Source organism: Chenopodium album, chromosome 7 (genome assembly GCF_948465745.1).
Source record: "Chenopodium album chromosome 7, dcCheAlbu1.1, whole genome shotgun sequence".
Taxonomy (NCBI): domain Eukaryota; kingdom Viridiplantae; phylum Streptophyta; class Magnoliopsida; order Caryophyllales; family Amaranthaceae; genus Chenopodium; species Chenopodium album.
Genome location: NC_137840.1, coordinates 8086459 through 8111752, shown reverse-complemented (window position 1 = coordinate 8111752; position 25294 = coordinate 8086459). Strand labels below are relative to the sequence as shown.

Below are 25294 nucleotides of genomic sequence, written 5' to 3'. Positions count from 1 at the left end.
GTTAACATTAATGTGAAGGGATATCCGAAGTATGATAAAGTTCAAAAGAAAAACTTGTGGGAGGAGAGTAAGGTAATTACGATATAAATATGATTTATTGCTCTAAATTTAACGATACTTATAATTAATTATGAAGATGTTACCTGATCATTACAGGGTTAGTGTGGACAACCCTTATCCCGATTGTGCCCTCCTCGATATACCGGTACCGTCTCCCGATGGTGTGACTAAGTTGGGAAAAGCCAAGTCTTCCTTTGTACTATGGCCCATAGACATGGTTTTTTTTGAAGAAGAGGTATATTCTCCTACTATTAACATTAAATCCCATCATTTTTGTATACTTTATCTAGACTAATATTCACCTATTTGTAAAGGTTTCACCATCTCCCAAAAAGAAGCATAGATCTCGCCAAAGCAAATAAGGGGACGATAGTTGTGGTGTGAAATCAAGGCAATCTACCATCAAACCCACAAAATTCCTACCACTTGAAGATAAAATTGTCGATACTTTTGGCGAGGGGTGTGAGTTGTTGTATTGGTTAATGAATTCTGATGATGCAAAGTATGATACAACATCGGTACTTTTAAAGGCCTCAATGTTTAATTTTGATAGCGACAAACAGATTTGGGTAACCGCTACCGATGTACGTGAATTTTTAAGAGGATCGTGGGCTAATGTTTCATTGATTCATGTTTATATCATGTAGGTTACTTAATCTTCCTTTACTTTGGTTCTTATATTCACTATAGTAATATTTTTAATGCTATAATGCTGAATTTTTTGTTTTCTATGTCTTTATCATGTTGGTATTTAGTAGACAACTTCATCGACCTTTTCAACAGGACTGAGATCACATTCTTTTGTCCTCAACTCATTTCTGAATCTTCAATTGAGAATGATTACCTTGAAACTTATACATATGTGAAGAATACATTTTTTCATGAAGTAATAAAGACGGGTAAACGTTGCAAATTCATTGTGGCTCCATATGTCGCAAGGTTCGAAATATGTTTTTTATATTGCCACTAAACTTAATCATATAACTGATATGTTTTTCACCAATTTTCCAATACTCTAACTTGTGTTTTTCTCTTAAATGATGTAGTGGTCATTGGGTTCTTGTGGTGGTCGATCTACAATTAGGTTTAGCTTATGAGTTTGACTCTATAAAGCTACCTAAAGAAAATCCCCGAAAATTGAAAATTGTCGAGATTATGATGACGTGAGCCACAACCTTGAAATTATGCCCTAGTTTCTATATCATTTTTGTATGTGGTGTTGTAGATTATTTTGTTCTAAGTGTTAGAATATATATTATTTTTGTAGGGCTTATAAAGTATATCGGGCGAATCTCACAGGGAGTGAATTGAAATCACAAAGGCAAAAATTGCAATTCATACAAATGGAGGTAAATACATTACTCACCCCATATTGTTATACATTGTTCACTTTGAAAACAAAATTTTTAACTATTTGTTATATATACTAGTGTGCTCAACAACAAGGAGGCGTTGAATGTGGCTACTACATTATGAGATACATGTATGAGATTGTTACTTCTCACTTGGAGTGCAAAGGTGTCTTAGAAGAGGTTAGTAGTTTTTTTTTTGCAAATTTTGAAACCTATTTAGCTCTATACGCTCCCAAGAGTAAGATAATGGTCAATTGTTATTGATTTCAATTCATAAAAACCAAAATATAAGGTAATTAAGGATGTTTAGTGTTATATTGTGTTAATTTGAAACAATACATGAAAGATAGGAAAGGTAGAAGTCCCTTAGGCAATTTTGAAGCCTTTTTGGCTCTATACGCTCCTAAAAGTGAGTAAATGGTCAATTTTCATTGATATCAATTCATAGAAACCAAAATATAAGGTAATTAAGGATGTTATGTGTTATATTGTGTTAATTTGAACAAATACTTGAAAGATGGGAAAGGTAGAAGTCCCTTAGACAATTTTGAAGCGTTTTTGGCTCTATAAGCTCCCAAGAGTGAGGTAATGGTCAATTTTCATTGATTTCAATTCATAAAAACCAAAATATAAGGTAATTAAGGATGTTTAGTATTATATTGTGTTTTTTTGAACCAATACATGAAAGATGGGAAAGGTAGAAGTCCCTTAGGCAATTTTGAAGCCTTTCTGGCTCTATACGCTCCTAGAAGTGAGTAAATGGTTACTTTTCATTGATTTCAATTCATAAAAACCAAAATATAAGGTAATTAAGGATTTTTAGTATTATATTGTGTTAATTTGAACCAATACATGAAAGACGGGAAAGGTAGAAGTCCCTTAGGCAATTTTGAAGCCTTTTTGGCTCTATACGCTCCTAGAAGTGAGTAAATGGTTACTTTTCATTGATTTCAATTCATAGAAACCAAAATATAAGGTAATTAAGGATGTTTAGTATTATATTGTGTTAATTTGAACAAATACTTGAAAGATGGGAAAGGTAGAAGGTCCTTAGGCAATTTTGAAGCGTTTTTGGCTCTATACGCTCCCAAGAGTGAGATAGTGGTCAATTTTCATTGATTTCAATTCATGGAAACCAAAAAATAAGATAATTAAGGATTTTTAGTATTATATTGTGTTAATTTGAACCAATACATGAAAGATGGGAAAGGTAGAAGTCCTTTAGGCAATTTTGAAGCCTTTTTGGCTCTATACGCTCCTAGAAGTGAGTAAATGGTTACTTTTCATTGATTTCAATTCATAAAAACAAAAAAAAAAGGTAATTAAGGACGTTTAGTATTATATTGTGTTAATTTGAACCAATACATGAAATATGGGAAAGGTAGAAGTCCCTTAGGCAATTTTGAAGCCTTTTTGGCTCTATACGCTCCTAGAAGTGAGTAAATGGTTACTTTTCATTGATTTCAATTCATAGAAACCAAAATATAAGGTAATTAAGGATGTTTAGTATTATATTGTGTTAATTTGAACAAATACTTGAAAGATGGGAAAGGTAGAAGGCCCTTAGGCAATTTTGAAGCGTTTTTGGCTCTATACGCTCCCAAGAGTGAGATAGTGGTCAATTTTCATTGATTTCAATTCATAGAAACCAAAAAATAAGATAATTAAGGATGTTATGTGTTACATTGTGTTAATTTGAACCAATACTTGAAAGATGGGAAAGATAGAAGTCCTTTAGCACAATTTTGAAGCCTTTTTGGCTCTATACGCTCCCAAAAGTGAGTAAATGTTAACTTTTTATTGATTTCAACTCATAGAAATCAAAATATAAGTCAATTAAGGATGTTATGTGTTTTGTTTCTATATTATGAGTTTTATTTCTATAATTTGGTTTATCACATTTATTCTAATGATTGTTTTTATTATGGATTGTTTTTATTTTGTAACCTCTTTCATATGTTTTTTTTTCAATAGGATTTTTGTCCAAGGACCGCCCCGTATGATGTTGACGAGTTGAAGGTGGTTCGAGAACAATGGGCGCAATACTTTAGAAGTAAATATTTATTGAATGCTTAACTATTAGCTTAGGTAGAACAACGTAATATTTTTAGTGTTGTTGTATATGTTGGATAAATTTATACAAGTTTTTATTTGTAATGTGTTACTACTTCAGTTTTTATATTACGTCGTATTAATTTTTACGAAAGATTGTTCGGTATAATTGCTTTTTACAGGAATATGTATATTATAACAGGTTTTAATTAATATATATTAATTATATATAAATACATGCTGTCGAAATTAAATAAAATGAAAATTTAATTTAATAATTATTTGTAACGGGCAGCAAAATTGTCAGTTACAAATAACCAGTTATTCGTAACAGGCACTTTTGTTGCCCGTTACAAATAAGTGTTCAATAATATACAATAAAACTCTATTCGTAACGGACATTTAATATGTCAGTTACGAATAATCACTTATTCGTAACGGGCGTTTTATATTCCCGTTAAGAATAAGGACTTATTTTATTACAAAAAAATTTTATTCGTAACTGACATTTCAGATGTCTGTTACGAATAACACCTTATTCGTAACTAACATTTAAAATGTCCGTTACGAATAATGGGTTATTCGTAACGGACAGTGCCCGTTACGAATAACAATGGCCATCCGTAACGGCCGCATACGTAACGGACGCTGCCCGTTACGGATGGCCCCTTTTTGCCCGTTACGGATGAGGATTTTTCCACTAGTGGTAGCAACCGCTAAGAATGCCCGAACTGTGACCATTTTAGCAACGGGAGTAAATGTTTCATTATAATGAATACCCTCAACCTGATGATTGCCAAATATAACAATGCAAGCCTTTAATTGTTCAACTGTGCCATCAAAATTATGATTCACCTTGTAAACCCATCTGCACCCAAGAGCCTTCTTCCTTGTAGGTAATTCTTCCATTACCCAAGTCTCATTATCCTCCAAGGCACAAATTTCTTTTTGCATAGAGTCTTTCCACCCCTCATGTTGCATTGCCCCTTTGAATTTACGAGGCTCAGCTACCGTGTCTACATCTGCAATAAATATACGGTGTTGCATAGAAAATTTATCACAATTCACAAAGTGTGCTAAAGGATAGGGAGTACTTGAGGAGCTTGAATGTGGAGGTGAACTTGGAGTAATAGATGGACTCGGAAGAGATATAGTATGTGCAACAAATTCACAAACCCAAAGGATGTCGATCATGTTGTCCACGACTTAGAGAATTAGAGGATGAAGAAAAGAGACCCGGATCAGCCTCGGGGCTACTGCCCAATGGAGCACCATCAGCAGTAGTGCTGGAAAAAGCACCAGCAGCAACACTACTAGCAGAATTAGCAGCAGTAGAGGTAGAGACAACAGTAGCAAGGCAGGCATGAACAGTAGAAGTAGAGGAAGTAGAGGTCGTAGCAGCAGATTCAAAAGCAGCAGAGGTAGAAACAGTAGGCAAAGCAGTGGCAGTATTAGCAGAAATAGGAGACATGGGGGCGCTGCCACCATGATTTTCTGAAGAACCGTACTCAAGAGAAGCCTCACCAACCTATATTACAAGCTCCAAGTCATCAAAAAATCAATATCAACCTCATTATTGTCACGGGACACTTCGCCATTACCCACATGAGAATTATCCGAACCACCATTAATCACAATTGAAAATTCATTCTCATATAACTTAACATCTCGTGAGACAAATATTTCACGTGTTTTGAAGTAATATAACTTCCAACCCTTCTTACCATACTCCTCGGTGCAAACTTGTCACCCTTAGCCCTTTGATTGTGAGCAAAACAAAGACAACCGAAAACTCGCATTTCATCAAAATTAGGTTCTTTGCCAAACAAGACCTCATACGGTGTATTATTTTCTAGTAAACAGGATAGAGTGCGATTAATCAAATACACCGCCCCAAAAACACATTCACCCCACAATTCTATCGGCAACTTGCCTTGAAACATTAGTGCACGACTCACATTTAATATATGTTGGTATTTACGCTCAACCCTGCCATTTTGTTGTGGAGTACCAAGACAAGAAGTTTTAAATAAAATGCCTTTTTTTTTTTTTTTTTTTTTTTTTTTTTTTATCAAAGTAGGGAATCATGGGTTTAAATTTCGTACCATTGTCACTCCGGACACATTCACAGGCACATCAAATTGAGTCTTAATCATAGCAAAAAATGAGCAGAAGGAAGAATAAACCTCGATTTTATCATTCAACAAATATACCCAAATAGCCCTAGAAAAATAATCGACAATAGTGAGAAAATAGTGTGCACCACAACTAGACGGAGTTTTATACGACCCCCACAGATCACAATGTATCATTTCAAAAATTCGACTAGCACGACTATCACTTATAGAGAAGTTATATCTAGTTTGTTTAGCTTGAGGACAAATTTCACATGCCTTATGTAAATATTGACTATGAGAACTACCTTGAATAGTAGGGAGTAACTTGACAATTCTTTCTGACAGATGCCCCAAATGGCGATGCCACAATTCAAATGTAGATACCTTTTAACCCGTGACCGCACATACTTTTGGAAGACGCCGGAAATATTAGAGAGCATCTATTCATTCACCTCCTCCAATTAGGCTCCTCGAATTTTGATCTTGTATAACACATAAAGAATTAGTCGATCGTACATAACAGTGAGTGTCATCAATCAATTTAGACACAGAAATCAATTTGCAATTTAATTTAGGAACAAATAGGACATGTTCAATAATAATTCCATCCGCCAAGAAAACACGACCCTCCTTTGTAGCAAACGCTTGAGCTCCATCAAGAAGACCAACGGGGCATGGTAGAATGGATTGAATATCAATTAGAGAGAGCTCGTCACACGTTACATGATGGAAGGAATGTAATACCCCGCATTTTTGAAACGTATTTCTAACTAATTGATTAATTAGTATTCTCTTAAAAAGGGTATTTTAGTAATTTATTTTACTATTTGAATTTTGGAGCCAAAATGATATTTGAATTTTGGCGCCAAAAGTATTTTAAAAACTCAATTATTATTTTTGGATAAGATTTATTATCCATTTATTTTATTTTAAAAATCGGATTATTTATATATATTTCGGATAGATTAACTAATCAAAAATTATATTTTAATTATTTAATTAGGAGGTCCGAATTTCCTAAATAATAAGCTATGATTTTTGGATTTTCTAAGTGTAAAAAAATCTGATTTTCCTAGTGAATTTATTTAGTGAATAATTGGTATTTTCTTAATTAATTATTTTATACAATATATTTTATCTACACAATTATTTTTAATTCCTTAAAACTAGCAAATTATTTGCCTAAATATCTAAAGGGAGGTCCAAACATATGAGCTTAGGAAAGCTCAAATTTTCGGCCACCATGATGGATTTTAGGGTGATTTATTTTGGTAAATTGTATTTTTAATTATCTCCTTAAAATCTCTTATTTTCCTTATTTTCTATTTTCTATCTCACAAAGATTTGATCATCTTATTTTCCTACCTTATTTCATCTTCGATTATTTCCCAAGTAATCTTTTTTGCCATATTATTTTCATGACAAACACACTTTCCTAAATTATATTATTCTTTATCACCTTAATATCAAAAGTTTCCATATTTCTTTATTCACTTTTCCAAGTAATTCCTTAATTCTTTTTACCATAATTCTTCCTACATTCTCCTACCATAATTCTCTCATTCATGAACCTATAAATACCCCTTCATACCTCTCATATTCTTCACACCAAAAACCCAATTCTCTTCTTCTTTTCCCCAAACTTTTTCAAACTTTTCTTTTTCTTTTTTACACAAATCATCCAGTTTATCTTTGAAGCCAGTTTTCGAACACTTCTGGTCAGTTTTTGGGGTAGACGTTTCACAAAAGATTGTTCCTCTCAAAAACATCCTTGAGGTTAGGCTCAATAATCACCCAATTCGAAGTTATATTGAAGGAGTTATAACCTCTGCAAAATCTGCCTATTCTTTCCAACAAAAATTCAATTCTCTTTAATTCTATTCCTTTATCTTCTTCATGGTTAGTTTTCTAAAATACAAATACCTATTTCAAAGTTATAATTTTATATTAAAGTATTATTTTAAAAGAGTTTTATAGTCCATGCACATTAGATTTAAGTTTATGTTATGATAACCTTATAATTATGTTGTTTGCAAGGTGTATTCATGATTGAACTTTGAAAGTGTGAAGTATTGATTGATATTCGGGATCAAGGTTCTTGAGGTTCTTTTTGTGTGGTTTTGCTAGCAAGGATCAAGGTAATTTTACGTGGCTAGATACCTTTGAAAGTGATGGATTGAATAAACATGTTTCATATGATTTTAATTATGATTGAATTAGATTGAATTGAATTATGATTTATGAAATAAAAGTATGTTTAAATAAATTGGAGTATTGATTTCTATATCATGTTTTGAATAATTAAAATTATTATTCATGTTTAAAAGGTTTGTTGAGTTAAATAAAAGGTTTTTTTTAGGAAGAGTTACTGATTTTGAAAAGGTATTAATATGAGATTTTATTTTCAAGTGTTTATTTAAAAGGTTTGATTTTTAAAGAATGCGGAATTAGTTAAAAAGGATTCTGAGTTATATTGGCATTATTGGATATTAAAAGAATTTATTAAACCATTGAATTATTATTATTAATGCTTTATAAACATGTTGGTAATCCCACTATGCAAATTTGGTTTATTGATAAGGCATTGGACTTTGTATGACCGAGTCTTTCCTCAAGAATAACCTTGTAATCTAAGGAGACTAACTTGGGGGGTGTGCACACTTGGGTGAGGAATTGGATTAAAAGAAATTGGTTTTTAATAAAGGAAATGGTTGTATTAACTATTATTTTGAATATTGAATCATTAGAATCGGTTTTGTAATAGTGAGTTTGGAATTTATTGGATCAATGATTGGAATTGATTTTAAAAGCATGTTTGCAAATAAATTGAGTTTACATTATCTTGCACTTATCGTACTTAGTATAATTTGCTAATCCGTATTTCTTATTTGTTTTGGTTTGCCCTGTTTACCGTAATGGTAAGCAGTGTTGACTACTTTCAGGTGGAGTCATGAATGAGCATATGGCAGTCCCGGGATTTGCTTCACCTAGTTTAGGAATGTTGGTCTTGTTTTTATTTTGAGTACCCATAATAATGTTACTATTTCTATAAGTATTAATACAAGAAAATTGAATTTCTGCTGCAAGTTTTATTATTGAGTTAAGTATTTTGAGTAGCTTTGCGTAATCACGCGGCGGTAATACGCTCAAGTCTATCTTTACGGTATAATTATATGTATTATATTGGTATTTTCATAGAGAGAGATTTGAGGGTGTTACAAGGCACCTATGTCAATAATCCAAGATGGAGAAAAATAATCACCAATCCTCAAGGCTAGCGAAGAATTAGTGGCTGCCGTAGTATGAGCAGCAAGGACATCAACGTGCGTTACAGGGCACAACAGGCTGTGCGTCACAATGGGCAGCAGCAGCAGCAATAGAGTAGGCAACACCGATAGAGTGTGCGTCACAGTGGGCAGCAGCAGCGATAGTAGGGATAGAGTGGGCAGCAAGCTGTGCGGTAGCAGGTAGAGAAGAAGTGGCCTTAATAGTAGCAGCAGCCGGAGAAGGATGCCCCTTATGACCATATTTATCGAGCCACCATTCGGGTAACCCATGAACAAGAAAGCAATCGGCATAATCATGCCTCGTACGACAACAATTAGTACAGTAGAGGTTCGATTTATGTCTATGTCGCTTAGATAGAAAATTATCATGTTGATTAAATAGAGTAGAAGAAGAAACGAGATTGTTGGTGCTCACCATTATTAAGCAGAAGAGTTATAGCAGCCCACGCACATCAACACGAGTAACCAAAAGAAATCAGAATCAGGGATAAACCCTCAATTTCGAACCAGGAAAAAGAAAAAAAATGTAGAATTTGATTTTAGGGATTAGAATATAGAATTTATTAGAATTCGAATTTAGGGATTAGGGATTAGAAAATTTTAGAGTTTTAGGGCCGGGATTAAAATTTTAGACGCTCTGATACCATGTCAGGAATTGAGTTTCCTTAATCGTATTACTGTATGAACAAGTATATATATACAACCTAACAAGAGATTAGAGCCGATAACATTGGCCCATTAGCTATACAATATTAGGTTTAACAAAAATATCCGTAATTCTTATTTATATTCAATGTATAATAGCGATTTATTTTTAAAATGTACAAATTAAAAATAGGTTTTATATAAACCGTACATCGCACGGGTTCTAACGTAGTTAATTATAAACCCATATACGTACTCATAGATTAATCCACGTGGAACTTTTGGGTTTCTCTTGTTGCTTTGTTTAGCTTTGTGCATTCAGTGCCGTCGCTGGGCTAGGGCAGCCGGGGCGGTCGCCCAGGGGCCCGAAATCAAATTTGTTGTTTAATGTAACAATACTTAACCTATATATATCATTTCCATAAATGTTATACAAATAACAAACTAGCTTAGTGGTCAAAGCAAGTTTTTATAGTGGAATTTAATTGGCCTTATATTTTGGCAATCCGGGGGTTCGAGACTTAGACAATTTATGTTTTTGTTTCTTTTTTTTACTTCTTTCTTTACTTTTAATCTATCTTTTTTTTTTTTTTTTTTTTTTTGAATCAATCTATATTGAACGATTTCCCTAGAAATTGTTTAAATCAAAATTAATTCCCAATTTGCGTCGTTTAAAAAACTTATTCCCTGAATAGTGCCCACGTAGGATCGGGTATTAGCTTTGTATTTTTTTAAGGGTAAAACCGCAATCGATGATAGCGGTTATACAAAGTAGTTCTTACTCACGTATTTTACCACATCTGACATCTCCCCTGTCTTCCACTCTTCCCATTTCTCTCTCCTCAAGTTTCACTGTTGTTTTGTTTTTTCATTTCAAACCTTTTCTTTCTTCTTAGATCTTCTCTCTCTTCTTTCTCTCTCTAAAACACCAGTTTTTATTTGTAATTTTGTATTGTCTTAAAAAAAATTGTAATTTTGTATTGATTTTCTTAGTAATTTCATACAATTAAAAATTTTGGGTGATTTTATTTTAATATAATCTCACTATTTTTATGGGTAATTTTGTTTTGATTTAATCATACTATTTGAAACACAAGTTTATTAAGAGTATAAAGATGCTGAAACCAAAGCCGACTTATGATGAAATTGAAGATGAAGATGATGTTGAACTTGAGTAGAGTAGAAGACGACGGAATTCATGGATGAAGTTGAGAGCTTGGACGGCATTGAAATTGCTGCGAATTAATATCACTATTTTCTGGGCAATTTTCATACAATTATGAATTCCCATTTTATTTTATTTTTTTACTTCATGTTTTAATTTTAGGGGAATATCTCAACATCAACCTCAAGAACTTCAAACAATTTTGCAGAAAGAACATAAAACCGTTGCCAACAATTGCGGTTTTGCAAATGTAAAACCGTTATCACCAATCGCGGTTTTAAACTGAACCCAAAAAAAAAATAAAAAAAAAATACAAAGCTAATACCCGATCCTACGTGGACACTATTCAGGGAATAAGTTTTTTAAACGACGGAAATTGGGAATTAATTTTGATTTAAACAATTTCTAGGGAAATCGTTCATCTATATTCTTCTTTTTATTTTAACCATTAGCTATTTTGTTTGGTTTTGTTTTGTTTTTTTTTTTTTTTTTTCCAGAGCATATAATTTTTTATTATTTTTACTTGTTTTCTTTTTGTATTTGTTTCAATCTTCCCTCTCATTCTTTGAATTCTTGAGTTTCATTTTTATAGTTGCCTTCCAATTTTTTTATTTACTACTCTCCCATTCTATAATATTGTACAAAATATTTTGAGGCACTTAAGAAGACAAAGGAAACATTTTAAAAGTATGTTAAATAAAATGACATTTTAAAACACCAATAATAGAATACATGCAGTATAATATTTCTAATAGAGAGTGAGAGATAGCTCAAGTGGTTAGAGCTTCCCTTTTGATTACAGGAGATCATGGGATCGATTCTCACCCCCGCCCTTGTGGCTCTTTAAACATAAAAAAAAAAAAAATATTTTTCTAATAAATCTTACGAAAAGCTAAGTGTAATAACACTATTCATTTTGATTATTTCTAATGTACATTAGTACATATATGATACTCCCAATCCCAAGTTCCATCCGCATGAATTTCTTCTTGTATTTTTTTCCTACTTTTTTCAAGTTTTTTTGGGTTAATGAATTTTATGCTATATAGATAAACATTTAATTTTAACTATAGTATACTCGCACTTAAGTTAATACTGTACTATTTTTTTTAAGTATAGTTTTACGGAAATTGAATGTATATTTAGTATATTGCGCAAACACCCAAATTTATAGGGGCCCCTAATTATTAGTTTGCCCTTAGGCCCTAAAAACTCAGAAACGGCCCTATGTGCATTGTTTCTTTTAATTATTTCGATACGTCAAAATAGTTGGACCTGGTTTTGGGACTTTTAATTCACTCTTTATTCTCCTGTAACATCTTTTGTGCATGTGTGGTGCTGGTGTGTGTCCAAATGTTGATTCATAGAATCATAAGATAAGTTAGGTTGTTGTATTGATTTGGTACACTAACTTACTATTCATACCAAGTGAAAGTTATGAGAATTATGTTGTCTATATCTAATTGTTTGCTCTTTTGGTATTTTTGAAAGTTCATTATGAAAGATACACTTTTCATTTTCATATGTATATGATGTAAATAAGTGTTTTTTTTTTATTTTATTTATTTATTTATTTATTATTTTTTTTATATAAATTATAATCTTATCGCAAATTAAGTATTTTTTTTAATTGACTGAGATTTTATGAATTATGAAATCATATCATATAACTAATATATAAAGCTAAATTTTTAGCCAGTTCACGAAATAGCGACACTTGGCATTCCAACTTTTCGCCAAGTGTCAATGCCAAGTGTCGCGCCACCTTGGATAGATTTAAATAGACTTCATATGATAAAAAACAGTCAAGTACGTGTCGCGCCACCTTGGATAGATTTCATAAGATTAAAAAAATTAGGTAAGAATTCTATTTTCAATCAAATTAGGATAGAATTTTAGAATAAGATTATTAGTTTAGAGTTATTTCTTCGATAAAATACCAAATAATAAATTTATAATTAGGCCACAAGACCACATCATTCAGCGTTTTAATTTTTTGCCAAGTATTGTACCACGTTGGATAAATATAGATTGACTTTGTAGCAAAAAAAAGTTAATTTAGAATTCTATTTTCAATCAAATTGAATTATAATAGTATAATTTTATCTTAAAATTCCATAAACTACCCGAGCATCGCCGGGGCACAAAACTAGTAACTAATATATAAAGGTAAACTTTAGCGCTAGCCAGGTCACGAAATAGCGACACTTGACATTCCAACTTTCCGCCAAGTGTCGCGCCACCTTGGATAGATTTAAATAGATATCATAAGATAAAAATCGCCAAGTGTCGCGCCACCTTGGATAGATTTAGATAAAATTTATAAGATAGAAAAAAAAAGTTAGTTAAAAATTCCATTTTCAATCAAATTAGGATAAAATTTTAGAATAACATGGTTAGTTTAGAGTTTTATTTTCGATAAAATACCAAATAATAAACTTATAATTAGGCCACATGAAAACATCATATAGCGTTTTAACTTTTTGCCGAGTATCGTACCACGTTGGATAAATATAGATATACTTTGTAGCAAAAAAATTAATTTAAAATTCTAATTTTAATCAAATTAAATTATAATAATTTTATCTTAAAAGTCCATAAACAACCCGGGCATCATAATTTCTATTATGCTCCTGTAGTACGATGCTCTTTGTACTTCAGGTTTTATTGTATCATTTTATTTTAAGAGGTATACTATATTATTAAAGATGCATGTATTTCATGTTATTTTACTATATAATAATGTTATTGCATAATTTTCTTTAATACATCTGATTATGGATGTTGCTTTACTTAGTGCAGTGTGTTATTCAATATGATCAAGTTCTAGGTTATTGTGTAGAAAATCTTTTGTTATTCACAAATTTTGAACCTAAAGATCAAATTGGGCGTATTATATAGTTAAGAACTGATCAAATTTGATTAGTACGAACTGATCATATTTGATTAAAATTTAGCAAATTAAAATGTGATTTGCGTAAAATTACATTATATTTTAGATAACATAAGTTTTTAACAAAATAACACAAGGTTTACATAAAATAACACATAGTTTTAGCAAAATAACATGTGACTTTAAGTTACATAAAACTTTGATTTTGGGAAAATGATGTAAGGTTTAAGTAAAATAACATAAGGTTTCAACAAAATAATACAAGGTTTTACCTTAGAAAAATAACACCCGATTTTACATAAAATAACATAATGTTTTAGCATAATTACTCCATAGTATATTAATTAGTAAAATAACATACAATTTGCATAAAAAAACACAACGTTTTAGCGAATTCTAAAATAATATTGAGTTGATTAAATCAAATCAAATTAACATACTTAGTTCAAATTACCAGTACATTTTCAATTAATTAAATTAAAATAAAAAACAAATTTAAATTTGCTTACTTTGTTTTGCTCATTCTTGTTCACAATTGTCGTATGTTTATATTATCATGAATAATTTTTTATGTGGTGAAATTGATTATCAACTTCGATTTAGCAATTTTATGCTTGTTTGAGTGGTTAAAATAATAAAATAATAATCAAAAGAATTTTTGAGGTTTTTGTTGAGAAGAACGAAGGATCTGATGATGCTAAAATAGTGGGTTGGGAAATTAGAGAGAGAAAAGGTAAGGAGAGAGAAAGTAGAGAGAGAAATGAAATTGAAATTTTAATTATTTTAGGTTTATATTCATTTATATACTCTCACAATTTTTTTTTGTTATTTTATTTTACAATATGTTATTTCACTTAATATGTTGGAGACATGGTACTCCAGTAGCATTGTCCGGGCATCGCACGGACACAAACTAGTTGATTAATTAAAGTTGAATGTTGATCACTTTTGTTGCGATTGTTAAGCTTTTTTAATTTTGATCCAGAATAACTATTTAATGGTACTCGTATGACATTAACTCTTGAATTGTCTCAATCTAACCTACTTTCGACTCAGACGAAGCCAACATTTTGGGATTGAGTGTTGAGAGTTTTCGTATCATTTGCGAAAAATTTAAGAAGTTTGACATACATTCAATTTTGTTGAAATTAGTTTTATTAGTTAGTTTTTGAAGAAATCATTTTGCAAGACAACTTGTTCAACTGTTCATCTATGAACGAAATATGTTGCAACATATTACTAGCAGTTGAACCTAAATACAGAATATTCTGGCTTTTCAAACCGAAATGTGGACTAAAGATTATGGCGGCTACTTATACTTTTCTACAGTTTAAATTTGGCTGCTGCTTCCCAGAATAGAAGGTTTCAATGAGGACATATAATTAGGGTAAAGGTCAAGGAGTTGAAACAAATTTTATGCACGTAATTTCTACATTCAAAGAATTTCAAGTCTCGTAATTAGGTATCCATCTCATTTGTTTGACTTAATTAATTTTCTGCATCATCACTAAATCATTATTGGAGTATCATTTTCTTCTTTAATTTCTTCATTTTCGTTACATGTATCTTTCATGTCAAGAGAGGTATAAAAATTATTAGACGGGAGGTGGTATATATGTGTATAAGATGCTACCTTATCTGTTAATTTCAACTATATTTCGACTAGGATGGAATAGTCATTAGTAAAACTAAACGGCTTTTCAATAAGAAAATAATGAAATGCTCCATGATAGCGTATAAATCTAATTCTATTGATTCACTTATAAGCTTAATGATAGATTATAAACCAATTTTAAAGAGCCTTTAGATTGGTTTATGAGAAAATTCAAGTTTATCTCCTAGATAAACAAACAATGTTTATCTATTGGCAATTGGGTAATTAAATTGCTTTGATAGTTGTGCAAAAATTAAAATAATTAGTTCACTGCTACATTTCACGTGAATTCTCAGCTTCTTGCTTCATCATCAATGACGAACAAAAGCTCAAAAGCAATCCCAGAAAAAAAAAGCTTAGCTTCAATGGAGGAGGAAAGCTCACCTACCCTCTAAGGGTTAACCATACCCTATATTCCTCCCTTTTTAATTAGGGTTTTCGTTTAATTCAGCGGCGAAGCCGCCGAAAATGGTGATGTCGGTGTCGGAGAAGTCATTGACATAGCTTGACGAAGAAGATGAAGGTGTCGAAGGAAGAAACAGATGCTTGTAATGGAGATGGGTGAAGGAAGGAGGAAGAAGAGATCCATGGATGTGCGTGAAGTAACATTGAGGAAGAAGATGAATTATAGTGCAATTTACAAAAATGTCCTTCATTTTATATAGAAAATTACAGATATACCCCTTGATAAACATCAAATGTTTATCTAGGAGATAAACTGGGGCAAGCCCATTGGTTTATATCCTATTAACCCCATCAACGATCATATCGGATAAATAAATTTTTTATTATGGTGCATGAGAATTACCATCAGGACCGTCTCCGGCAATTCAGTGGCTCTATTCTAAGGGCCTATTCTCATACGTTGAAATTCAGTTCACTTCAGCTCCTAATAACCTTCTTTTATAAAATATTTATTTCAGTTCAGCTGAGTTCAGTCAATGAGAACAGACCCTAACTATAAAAATTAGGCCCTTAAATTTTTAAAGGACTATTTTTAAAAGAATATTTTGTGAAAAACTACCTATTATAGTCCAGAATTTGCGAGAAACTACCTATTAAAAAAAAGTTGTAATTGACTACCTAATTTTTGAAAAATGTTGTAATTTACTATCTTACGCCGGATTATGAAGGAGTTTAACCAAAATTCTCCGACGTCACGTGACACTTAATGACCCTTTTCTTTTCCAAATTTTCTCACAATTTTCCCACGTGATGGTCACTAAGTCTCACGTGACCAAGTCAATGCTGTAAAATTTTGGTCAAACTTCATAATCCGGCGTAAGATAGTAAATTACAAAATTTTTCAAAAGTTAGGTAGTCAATTACAACATTTTTTTTAATAGGTAGTTTTTTGCAAATTTTGGATTATAATAGGTAGTTTTTCACAAAATTTACTTTTTAAAAAGGTTTTGGATAATTTTAAAGGGAATTTAATTTTATTTTGGAAATTTAAAGGCAAAATCAAAGATTTAAGATGAATTTTTGGGTTTTAGTTTGGAAATGGTGGTCTTTTAGTTTACGGGGAAGAAGGTGAAAAGGTAAGGTTAAGTTTTTTTTTTTTTTTTTTTTTTTTTAATTTTTTTTTTAAGATATTGTCAGCACTTTTTCAAAAAAAAATTATGGGCCTTTAGATTTTGGAGGCCTTGTTCTGTGGGTGAAAAAAAACATGTCCAAAACCAGGCCTGATTACAATGACAAACAAAAGTACTTTAATATGAAGTTGCTATAATCAATTAATCATGCAAATGTCAACCATTCAAGTCATACGTAGCATTTTATACCAAATGTTTGCATATACCAAGCATTTCATACAAGGAAATTACCATATTGAAAGGTATGTCATCGACATATTTTAGAGAGTACTAAGTTAATATATATTGACCTAAAGAAAAGGAGAGCACCTTTCAACAAAAAGATCGGAGGTTCAATCCCCAGGCCATTATGAACAATTTGAAGGAGAGTGTTCCCTTAGTGTATGTTTGGTATGAATGATGGATGAAAGGAATGAATAAGAAAGAGATCCAAAGGAAATTATAATATAAAGTGTTACAATCATATTTGTTGTTTGGTATACATGCACAATTGCACATAGAAGGGAATTGAGATAAACATTTTTGTTACCATAAAGGTTGGGAGAGGTAACAAATGAAAATTTAAAACCCCATCCTTATCTCCACCGCTTCCACCGCCCCCTTTTTCTCTCTCCCAAATCGCCGGCGACTGGCGTGCTTTGCCTAGCCGTCGCCGGCGAGCCTAGCCTTCCTGTTTTTCCCCTTCCCTGTTTATTTAATTTTCGTTTTTTGGGTTTGTGGTGAAGAATTGAGGGTTTCTCTTCGGTGGTTCCGCTTGTTTGGGTTCATCGTCAAGTGTTTTGCGGCTTGCCTCAACAAATCAAGAACCAAATGCTAGTCTTAACGCCGCCGTCGAAAGAAATTTCGTTAATTAATTCCCGGCGGTAAAGGTGAAGTTAAGGTTAGGGTTTCCTCGCGTATCCACGGTTAGGGTCAGTGAGGGGTTCTTCGTGCAACCGTTGACGATTGTTCTCGGTGTTGGGTTGGATTTCTGCCGGTGATGTTTTCAGGTTTCGTTGCCTTCCTCTATTCTCACGCTAGTTTGTATGCTGGTTTTCTTTAGTTGTTATATTTTAGTTTTGGTTTAGTTGATTTATGTTGTTCTTGTTTAAGTTATTTATTTTGTTGCTTATGTTTCCGTTTTTTAATAAGTCTCTTTCTCTACTTGGACTTGAGTTAGTTCATGAGATAGAGATGCATAGAGTAGTTCTAGTTATGAAGGGTTATGAAGTGTTGTTGTTCTTGGAGTCTTGTTGGTTGGTTTTAGGGGTTGTAAGGATAAACAATCCCTTGCTAGTTTGGTTGGTGGCCCTTTTAGTTGCTTGTTCGGGGTGGGATCGTGTTATGGGGGGTTGTCATGTTGCATGTATGGCCTCCCTCTTTGATAGTTTGGGTGCTGTCTTCTGTGTTTGTGCTCTTTTCTAGAGGCTAGCAGTATTTATGCAAGCAAAAAGTATCCCCTGCATTTGGAATTTGCAGGGAGAAGGTAAGTTTGAGGGGAGAGGTTTGTTCGCCTGTCCTGTTGCTTCTTGGTTGCGGGATGATTTGGGTCTTCATTCATTGACTATCATCCCAGTGTTGGTGTTGGTGTTGGTGATGACAAAGACAATCATCATTAAAAATTACAATCTTGAAGGAGGCTCCCCATCTTTAATGTTTGGGGTAAGCAAAGTCCTCCATTTTCTTGCATTCTATATAGGTAGAATTGCAGGAAAGAAACCTGCATTTTGGTGTAAGGTTTCACTTGGTAGAGTCGTGGAAAAATTCGGCTCTCGAGGTTTGGCTCCCGGACTCTTAGGAGGTGGCTATGCTCTTCAATCCCTGGGAATGGAGTCGTGTCATGGGTCTTTTTTTCGGCAACAGGGTGCTTTCGACTTTCGGGTGTATTGTCTCTACACTACTTCCACCGGGATTTTGCATAGGTCTTATAGCAAGTTTCGGTTCCCTTCTTTAGTGTTCGCTTGCATTATCTGTCCTTCTCCAAGATGTTGGTTCGTTTGGCAACTTGTGGTCCATGAAAAGGTTTTGGTCAAAACCTTTTGGTTATCCGAGCTCCGAGGTATTTGGAATGATGTACAAGGGTGTAATCATTCACTTCGTTTTCCCTCCAATGGTTTAGCTAAATGGGTTTGGTTGTTTTTAGTTGTTTATTTTAGATCTCCTAGGTTGTAATATGTCCTTTATTTATGAAGTACTCATTGTCAAAAAAAAAAAAAAAATTATCCATGAGAAATAGCGAGTGTTACCACAGTACACTTCTAATACCAAACTATGGGTGATGGAGATGGTTAATAAATTCCATTACCACCACTCCAAAACAATATACCAAAATTTAATTTTAATTTGATGCATCACATAATTACACAACTTATTAATTATTGATAGATCTTTATGAAAATTTTGCGAACAATTACCATAAACTTTGTTTTTGTGATGAAAATTATGGTAATTGTTCGCAAACTTTAAACATAGTTATTCGTAAAAGTTAGTACTTAAAAGTTAAAACATAATTTTTTATTAAAATTTCTTTTTAACCAATTGTTAGGGTACATTAAATAAAAAATATTTCGTATTCAATTACGATATAGTCATATAGATCAAGCATCCAAAAAAAATCTGCCATAAAGACCTACTGTATTACCGAAACCATCAAAGCACTATACAATTAATAATGTAAATGCCAAGCAATAATATGAAAATATCTTATTTTATAACAAAACCTTGCAGATATTTATTTACTCGGAGAAAAGCGAGAGTAATGTAGTATCTTCTACAGTCTAAATAGCTGAACAGAAAGATCGTGTATGTTCGCATTGTTATATCATATCTACAATGCTTGTTTTGGTTAAAAGATGGAAATATCTCTACTTCACAGTTCACACTAGTTTTATTAGGCCCGGCACTATTGAAGATAATATTTATACTACCTTCGTTATATATTATTTACAACGGTTAGACATTTTCCCTCTCTACTTAATGTCAAATCGTTGTAAATAATATGTAACGGAGGTAGTATGGGCATTTTGGCTTAAAAAAACATCGTAAATTTGGTTTATAAATGTTCAATATCTAGGAAAAATTATCCCAACTTTCATCAATTTTGAAAGAATAATCCCAACTTTCAATTATTCTAGAATAATTCGAACTTTGGGGGGTCTTCTTTTTCTTCAATTACAAACTGGTCAACAAAAGTCAATGACCTGTTATAACAGGTTATGTGCCACGTGTCAAGTTGCAATTGGTCCAATTAAAAAATTAATTAAAAAAAACCAGAAAACCCTTAATCCCTTACTTGACCACCGTAACACCCACCACCACCACCACCTACCACCGCCGGCCACGACCTACCCCTCCGTTCCCCAAAAGTGCGCCACTTTCCCCCCAAATCCCCTGTGCCGGTGTTGCGACCCACCTCCACCCCCAACCCCCTCCTTTTACGATTCGATTTTCCAACAGCCACCCCCCACAATCAACACCTAACCAGTAATCGCCCCCCACAAGACAACCACTTTCTGTCACTGATTCGACCATCTTAGACCACCAATTGAACACACGAAACAACAGCCCACAAAGAGGAGCTAACGAGCAGAACCTATTCGCCAAAAATCGCAGCGATTTACGCCTAAAAAATTGACCTTCAAACTCGTTTTATTGGTGGTTGCGTAGGGGTTTTGGGGAGGGGGGACGGTGGTTTAGAAAGGACACCAGAGCGGTGACTCTGTTGGTTGGGGGAGTGATGTTAGTCCGGCGAGGGAGGTGGCTGGCTGGGCGGGTTTGCCGGACTGGCTGGGTTTCGAAATGGGTGGTTTTTTTTGTATTTTAACCAATTAAATCGTGACATGTGTCACTTTAACAAAAAAAAAATTAACCCATTCAACCGGTAACCGGTATTTGGGATTGAAGAAAAAAAAACCCCAAAGTTCGGATTATTCCAGAATAATCGAAAGTTGGGATTATTCTTCCAAAATTGATGAAATTTGGGATTATTTTTTTCTAATTTTTCCTATTTTTTAATGTAGAAGGAAACAAGAATAATGTCAATTACATTAAACTATCAAGAATTTTGCTTAAATTTGGGAAAGCAAACTAGTTGTTGGATTAAAATTTAGATTTATTAGGAAAACAAACTAGATTTTGGCTTGGATGATGTTTTAAGTTACAATAACACTATGTATGAGTTAAAATAGAATATTATAATTGAAGACTTGATAATCTTTAGAGAGGAAAGCAGAGCAAGAGAATGAAAATAGGAAAGCAGAAGATGACGGCTGAAATGGTTAATTACATATCATTAGCAGCCCAATATTTATACTCCTAGGACTCAATCCCAAGGATGATTTTCCCTACTTACCTACTACGTACAGGTGTACAAATTACAGAATTACAGAAAATCAAATAGAAAGGGCTACAGGACAAAAACACTATAAGACAGATAAGTAGATAATTATCCTAATCCTAGGATTATCCTTCATCACTCCCCCTCAAACTAGGAATGATGTGAATTTATTCTTAGTTTGGGAAATAAACACTGCTTCTGATTAATAGTCATAAGCTTCGTGAAGACGTCAGCAGGTTGGCTGTGCGATGGTACATATTGAGGCATAATCTCCCCTGCAGTGACCTTGTCTCTCACAAAATGGCAGTCTAGTTCAACATGCTTCATTCTTTCATGGTGAACTGGATTCGCAGCAATAGACAATGCATCTTTATTGTCAACTTTCAGCACAGTTGGACAATTTTGTTCAAGCCTAGATCTTTGAGTAATTGCTTGATCCAAGTGACTTCACAAGCTGCCAGAGCCATGGCTCTATATTCTGCTTTAGCAACAACATGTTGCTTTTTGGACTTTCAAGACACCGGTGATGATCCCAACATGATGCAAAATCCTGTGGTTGATCTTCTCGTAATTGGACACCCACCCCGATCACTATCAGCATAAGCAGTCAAAATAGCTGCAGATTCAGATGCTAGCAAAATTCCTTGTCCAGGAGCCAGTTTCAAGTATCTCAAAATTCGTTTTGCAGCTTGCATGTGGACTGATGTGGGTTGTTCCATGAATTGGCTTAGAGATTTTACTACATAAGTGATGTCAGGTCTAGTGAGACTTAGATAGATGAGTCTCCCAATGAGTCTTTGATACTTAGTCACATCAGACAGTGTTTCCCCAATGCTTTGAGTGAGCTTCAAGTGAGGATCCATGGGAATTTTTAAAGGCTTTCCCTTTTGCATCCCAAATTCCTTTATGAAATCCTGAGTGTATTTCTTTTGAGACAAAAAGAATCCTTGTTTAGTTCTATTGACTTCTAAGCCAAGGAAGTATCTTACATCTCCTAAATCTTTCATATGAAATTGAGATGACATGTATTGCTTGATTTCTATAAGCAAAGACATGTCATTTCCAACAAGTAGGAGATCATCAACATACGCTAAAACCACTGCAAATGACTGATCTTGTTGTTTCACAAAGAGTGAATAATCGGTTTTGGACTGAGAAAAACCAAACTGTACCAATGTTGTGGTTAATTTTGGGAACCATTGTCTGGGAGCTTGTTTTAGACCATACAGAGATTTCTTGAGCTTACAGACCAGTTGAGACTTAGGAGTGTTTTAAGCTTGCTGATTGACTTTAATTCTGCTCTGCCAGCCTGAGTACCCTGTATGCATAGTCATGTATACATCTTCCTCTAAGTATCCATGAAGGAAGGAATTCTTAACATCCTTTTTGTTGGGGTTTTGTGAGTCCGACTCACCGCGGAAATAAATCCAAAAACAAGACCGCACTCGCAATAAATAAAACCATAAACATAATTATATTAATCACAAGATTAAGATAATCTAATTACCTTTGACGCGTGCTTCGCTCCAAAATGAGCTCTTACTTGAAAGCTTCAAGTCCCGCTCACACGAAGACCTCCAACGAAGTCCACCCGCACCAACAAAACCGACTAGGTCCAATGTCTTGGGGTTAGCAAGACCCGACCAATAAAACCCGAGTAATTATATTGAGTTCAAAGGTTTTCACTAATTGTGATGCCTTTTCCAACTCTTACTCAAGCATTATTCCCAATGCCCATACTTGGGTATTTATAGGAAATGACGAGAGTATCATTTACTCTCCCATCAATGTGGGATAGTATGATTTTTCCATTTTATTTTAAAGCTAAAATAAAATTAATAATCAAGCTAGTAATAAATCAACAAGTGGCAAGCTCATGTGAGTGGTTAGGTGAGGACCACTTGGAGAAGGGGGGGGGGGACCAAACTTGCTCCCCACTCCCTCTCCCATAACCGGCCACCTCACTCCACACACACTCAAGGATCACAAGCCACATGGCACCCACCCTTGGGCACCAAGGCAGCCAAGGTGGGCTGCCATGTGCTGCTGTCCGTGGCAGCCACGCCCAGCAAGCCCAGCAGGCCCAGCACTCGCATGCGGGCTGCCAGGCGCTGCTGGCCAGCAAGCCCAGCATGCTTGTGCGGGCTTCTGCTGGCCTTGTGCCTTGGCCAGCGCTGCTAGGCAGCAAGCAATGGCCTAGCCATGCTGTTGCTAGCTGTGGCGAGCTGGCGCGCCTAGCGTGCTAGCTGCTGCAGCTTGTTGCGGCATGGCTTGCTAGCCATTGCGCGCACAAGGCTGCGCCTAGCCTTGCGATGCTAGCATGGGTGCGCTAGCACGCACAAACCAGCCTAGGCTCGGCTTGGTGCGCATGCTAGCCACCATACTAGGCCATACGCCCTTAGCACTCGGTTTGCTTGGGCATTCCGATGCTAGGGGTATTTTGGTCTTTTGTTGATTTATTACTATTTCTCGTCTCGTCTTTCACTATTTTTCGACTCGACTTCCGACGCTCGGTTTCGACGCTCTATGCTCGAATTTCCGACGTCTTAATAAATATTACTCGGTCGACTCATTAATTCCTTCCGAATTAATTCGTCGGTTCGGTTTGTTGAATGCTTGGGTGTGACCCGAAGGGGTCAGTCAAGATTAAGCTGTAATATTAATTATTCATTAATATTACTGATCGGAAGCGGCCTCCACCCAGGCATTCCGATCATTTGACCTCACTGAATATATTAGCTTTCTAATAATTCTGAACCCACTGACGGAATAGTACACTTGTTCGAAGGACACCATTCCTTTCAATCTCCCACTTGTCCTTCCAGACAAGTGCGCATTTTGTGTACAACCTTTTTCTTATGTCGCTTAATGTCTCTTCATGAACTATAAGGTAAGATTTATTTTGTCATCCTTATTACGTCCAGAAGTGTTTCCCGATTCCGAGTCCGACTGTCAATAAACAGATGATTTCTAAAATCCATCCGAGCACGGCCATCCATTTTACAGTCTCGCTCTACGAGAGGCCTTGTATACAACAAAGACATCTTCCCTATTTTAGTAGGGGGACATTCCTAGTCTTGTAATGTAGCTCCTCTTACTGAGAGGACCTAGTCGCCCGAGTGTTGCCGTTATAATCCCCTATTACGGCAGACGTTTGACAACATCAAAGCGAACTAGTACTCAAACAAGAGAACTCACAATACTCATGGTCGAGGAAATAGGTTCCGATAGCCATAATGAGAAGTATACTTATGACAAATTTTTTAATTTCTTAAAGTATTCTCATAGGTCGATCCAGTATAGTTCTAAACGAATACCTGTGCAAATGATTTATGACAATCATGTCCTTGTAGCACATGAAACTGTGCTATAAATCAAACTACACACTAATCTCAATCGGTCATTAATCGTCCATCGTTTAAATGACCTTGATTAGGGATAATTTTCGATTATAATATTCAATGTTCACTTAATAGGTGTTTCCTTACCAAGACTGGTCTTGATAACCTATTTTGAATATTCTCAGAATCGAATGGACTCATTATTTAATCCTAAACCACAATGAAATAGCATAACGGAGTAATAAAATATTGCATGAAATTTTATATTACTCCAAAACTTGAATGGTTTTCCTTAGCGTCTTACATTAATTTTTCTCAAAATTAACTAAAACACTAAACAAGGAAATCAAAGCCAGTCTCCTACATGCTTGATTCTCATTGCCTCAACGTGCTTGTTGTGCTTCACTTGAGGCAAAGGTTTAGTAAGTGGATCGGCTACATTGTCATCCGTTCCAACTTTGCAAATTCTGATTTCACCCTCTGATTTCCATTCTCGAATCATGTGAAATCGCCGCTTGACATGTTTGACCTTCTGATGTTCCCTAGGCTCTCTGGCCTGAGCAATAGCTCCATTGTTGTCACAATAGAGGGCTATTGGACCCTTTATAGAGGGTACAACATCAAGTTCACCAACGAAGTTACGAATCTAAACAGCCTCCTTAGCTGCTTCAGCAGCTGCTAAGTATTCGACTTCAGTTGTAGAATCTGCAGTTGTACTCTGCTTTGCGCTCTTCCAACTAAACGCCCCTCCATTTAGACAGAACACATATCCAGATTTCGATTTGAAATCGTCTCTGTCTGTCTGGAAGCTTGCGTCG

The 25294-nt window shown here is 34.4% G+C and overlaps 1 protein-coding gene across 1 annotated transcript; it reads right to left on the bottom strand.

The window, feature by feature from the left end:
- Positions 1–4180: 4180 nt before the first annotated feature.
- LOC145639957 (uncharacterized) lies at positions 4181–5407 on the bottom strand. The gene is made up of 4 exons (XM_081691272.1): positions 5189–5407; positions 4641–4992; positions 4251–4486; positions 4181–4195 (listed from the first exon to the last, which is right to left on the bottom strand). The coding sequence occupies exons 1-4, from the start codon at positions 5405–5407 to the stop codon at positions 4181–4183; spliced, it is 822 nt and encodes a 273-aa protein (XP_081547398.1).
- Positions 5408–25294: the final 19887 nt, after the last annotated feature.

Bases quoted from the DNA above. Each gene is read 5' to 3' on its own strand.
- LOC145639957 (XM_081691272.1), bottom strand. From the start codon at position 5,407: ATGTTTCAAGGCAAGTTGCCGATAGAATTGTGGGGTGAATGTGTTTTT. The intron at 4,993-5,188 runs GTAAGAAGGGTT...CTTGTAATATAG, and splicing joins AGTTTGCACCGAGGAGTATG to GTTGGTGAGGCTTCTCTTGA. The intron at 4,487-4,640 runs GTTTGTGAATTT...TATTTATTGCAG, and splicing joins ACATGATCGACATCCTTTGG to ATGTAGACACGGTAGCTGAG.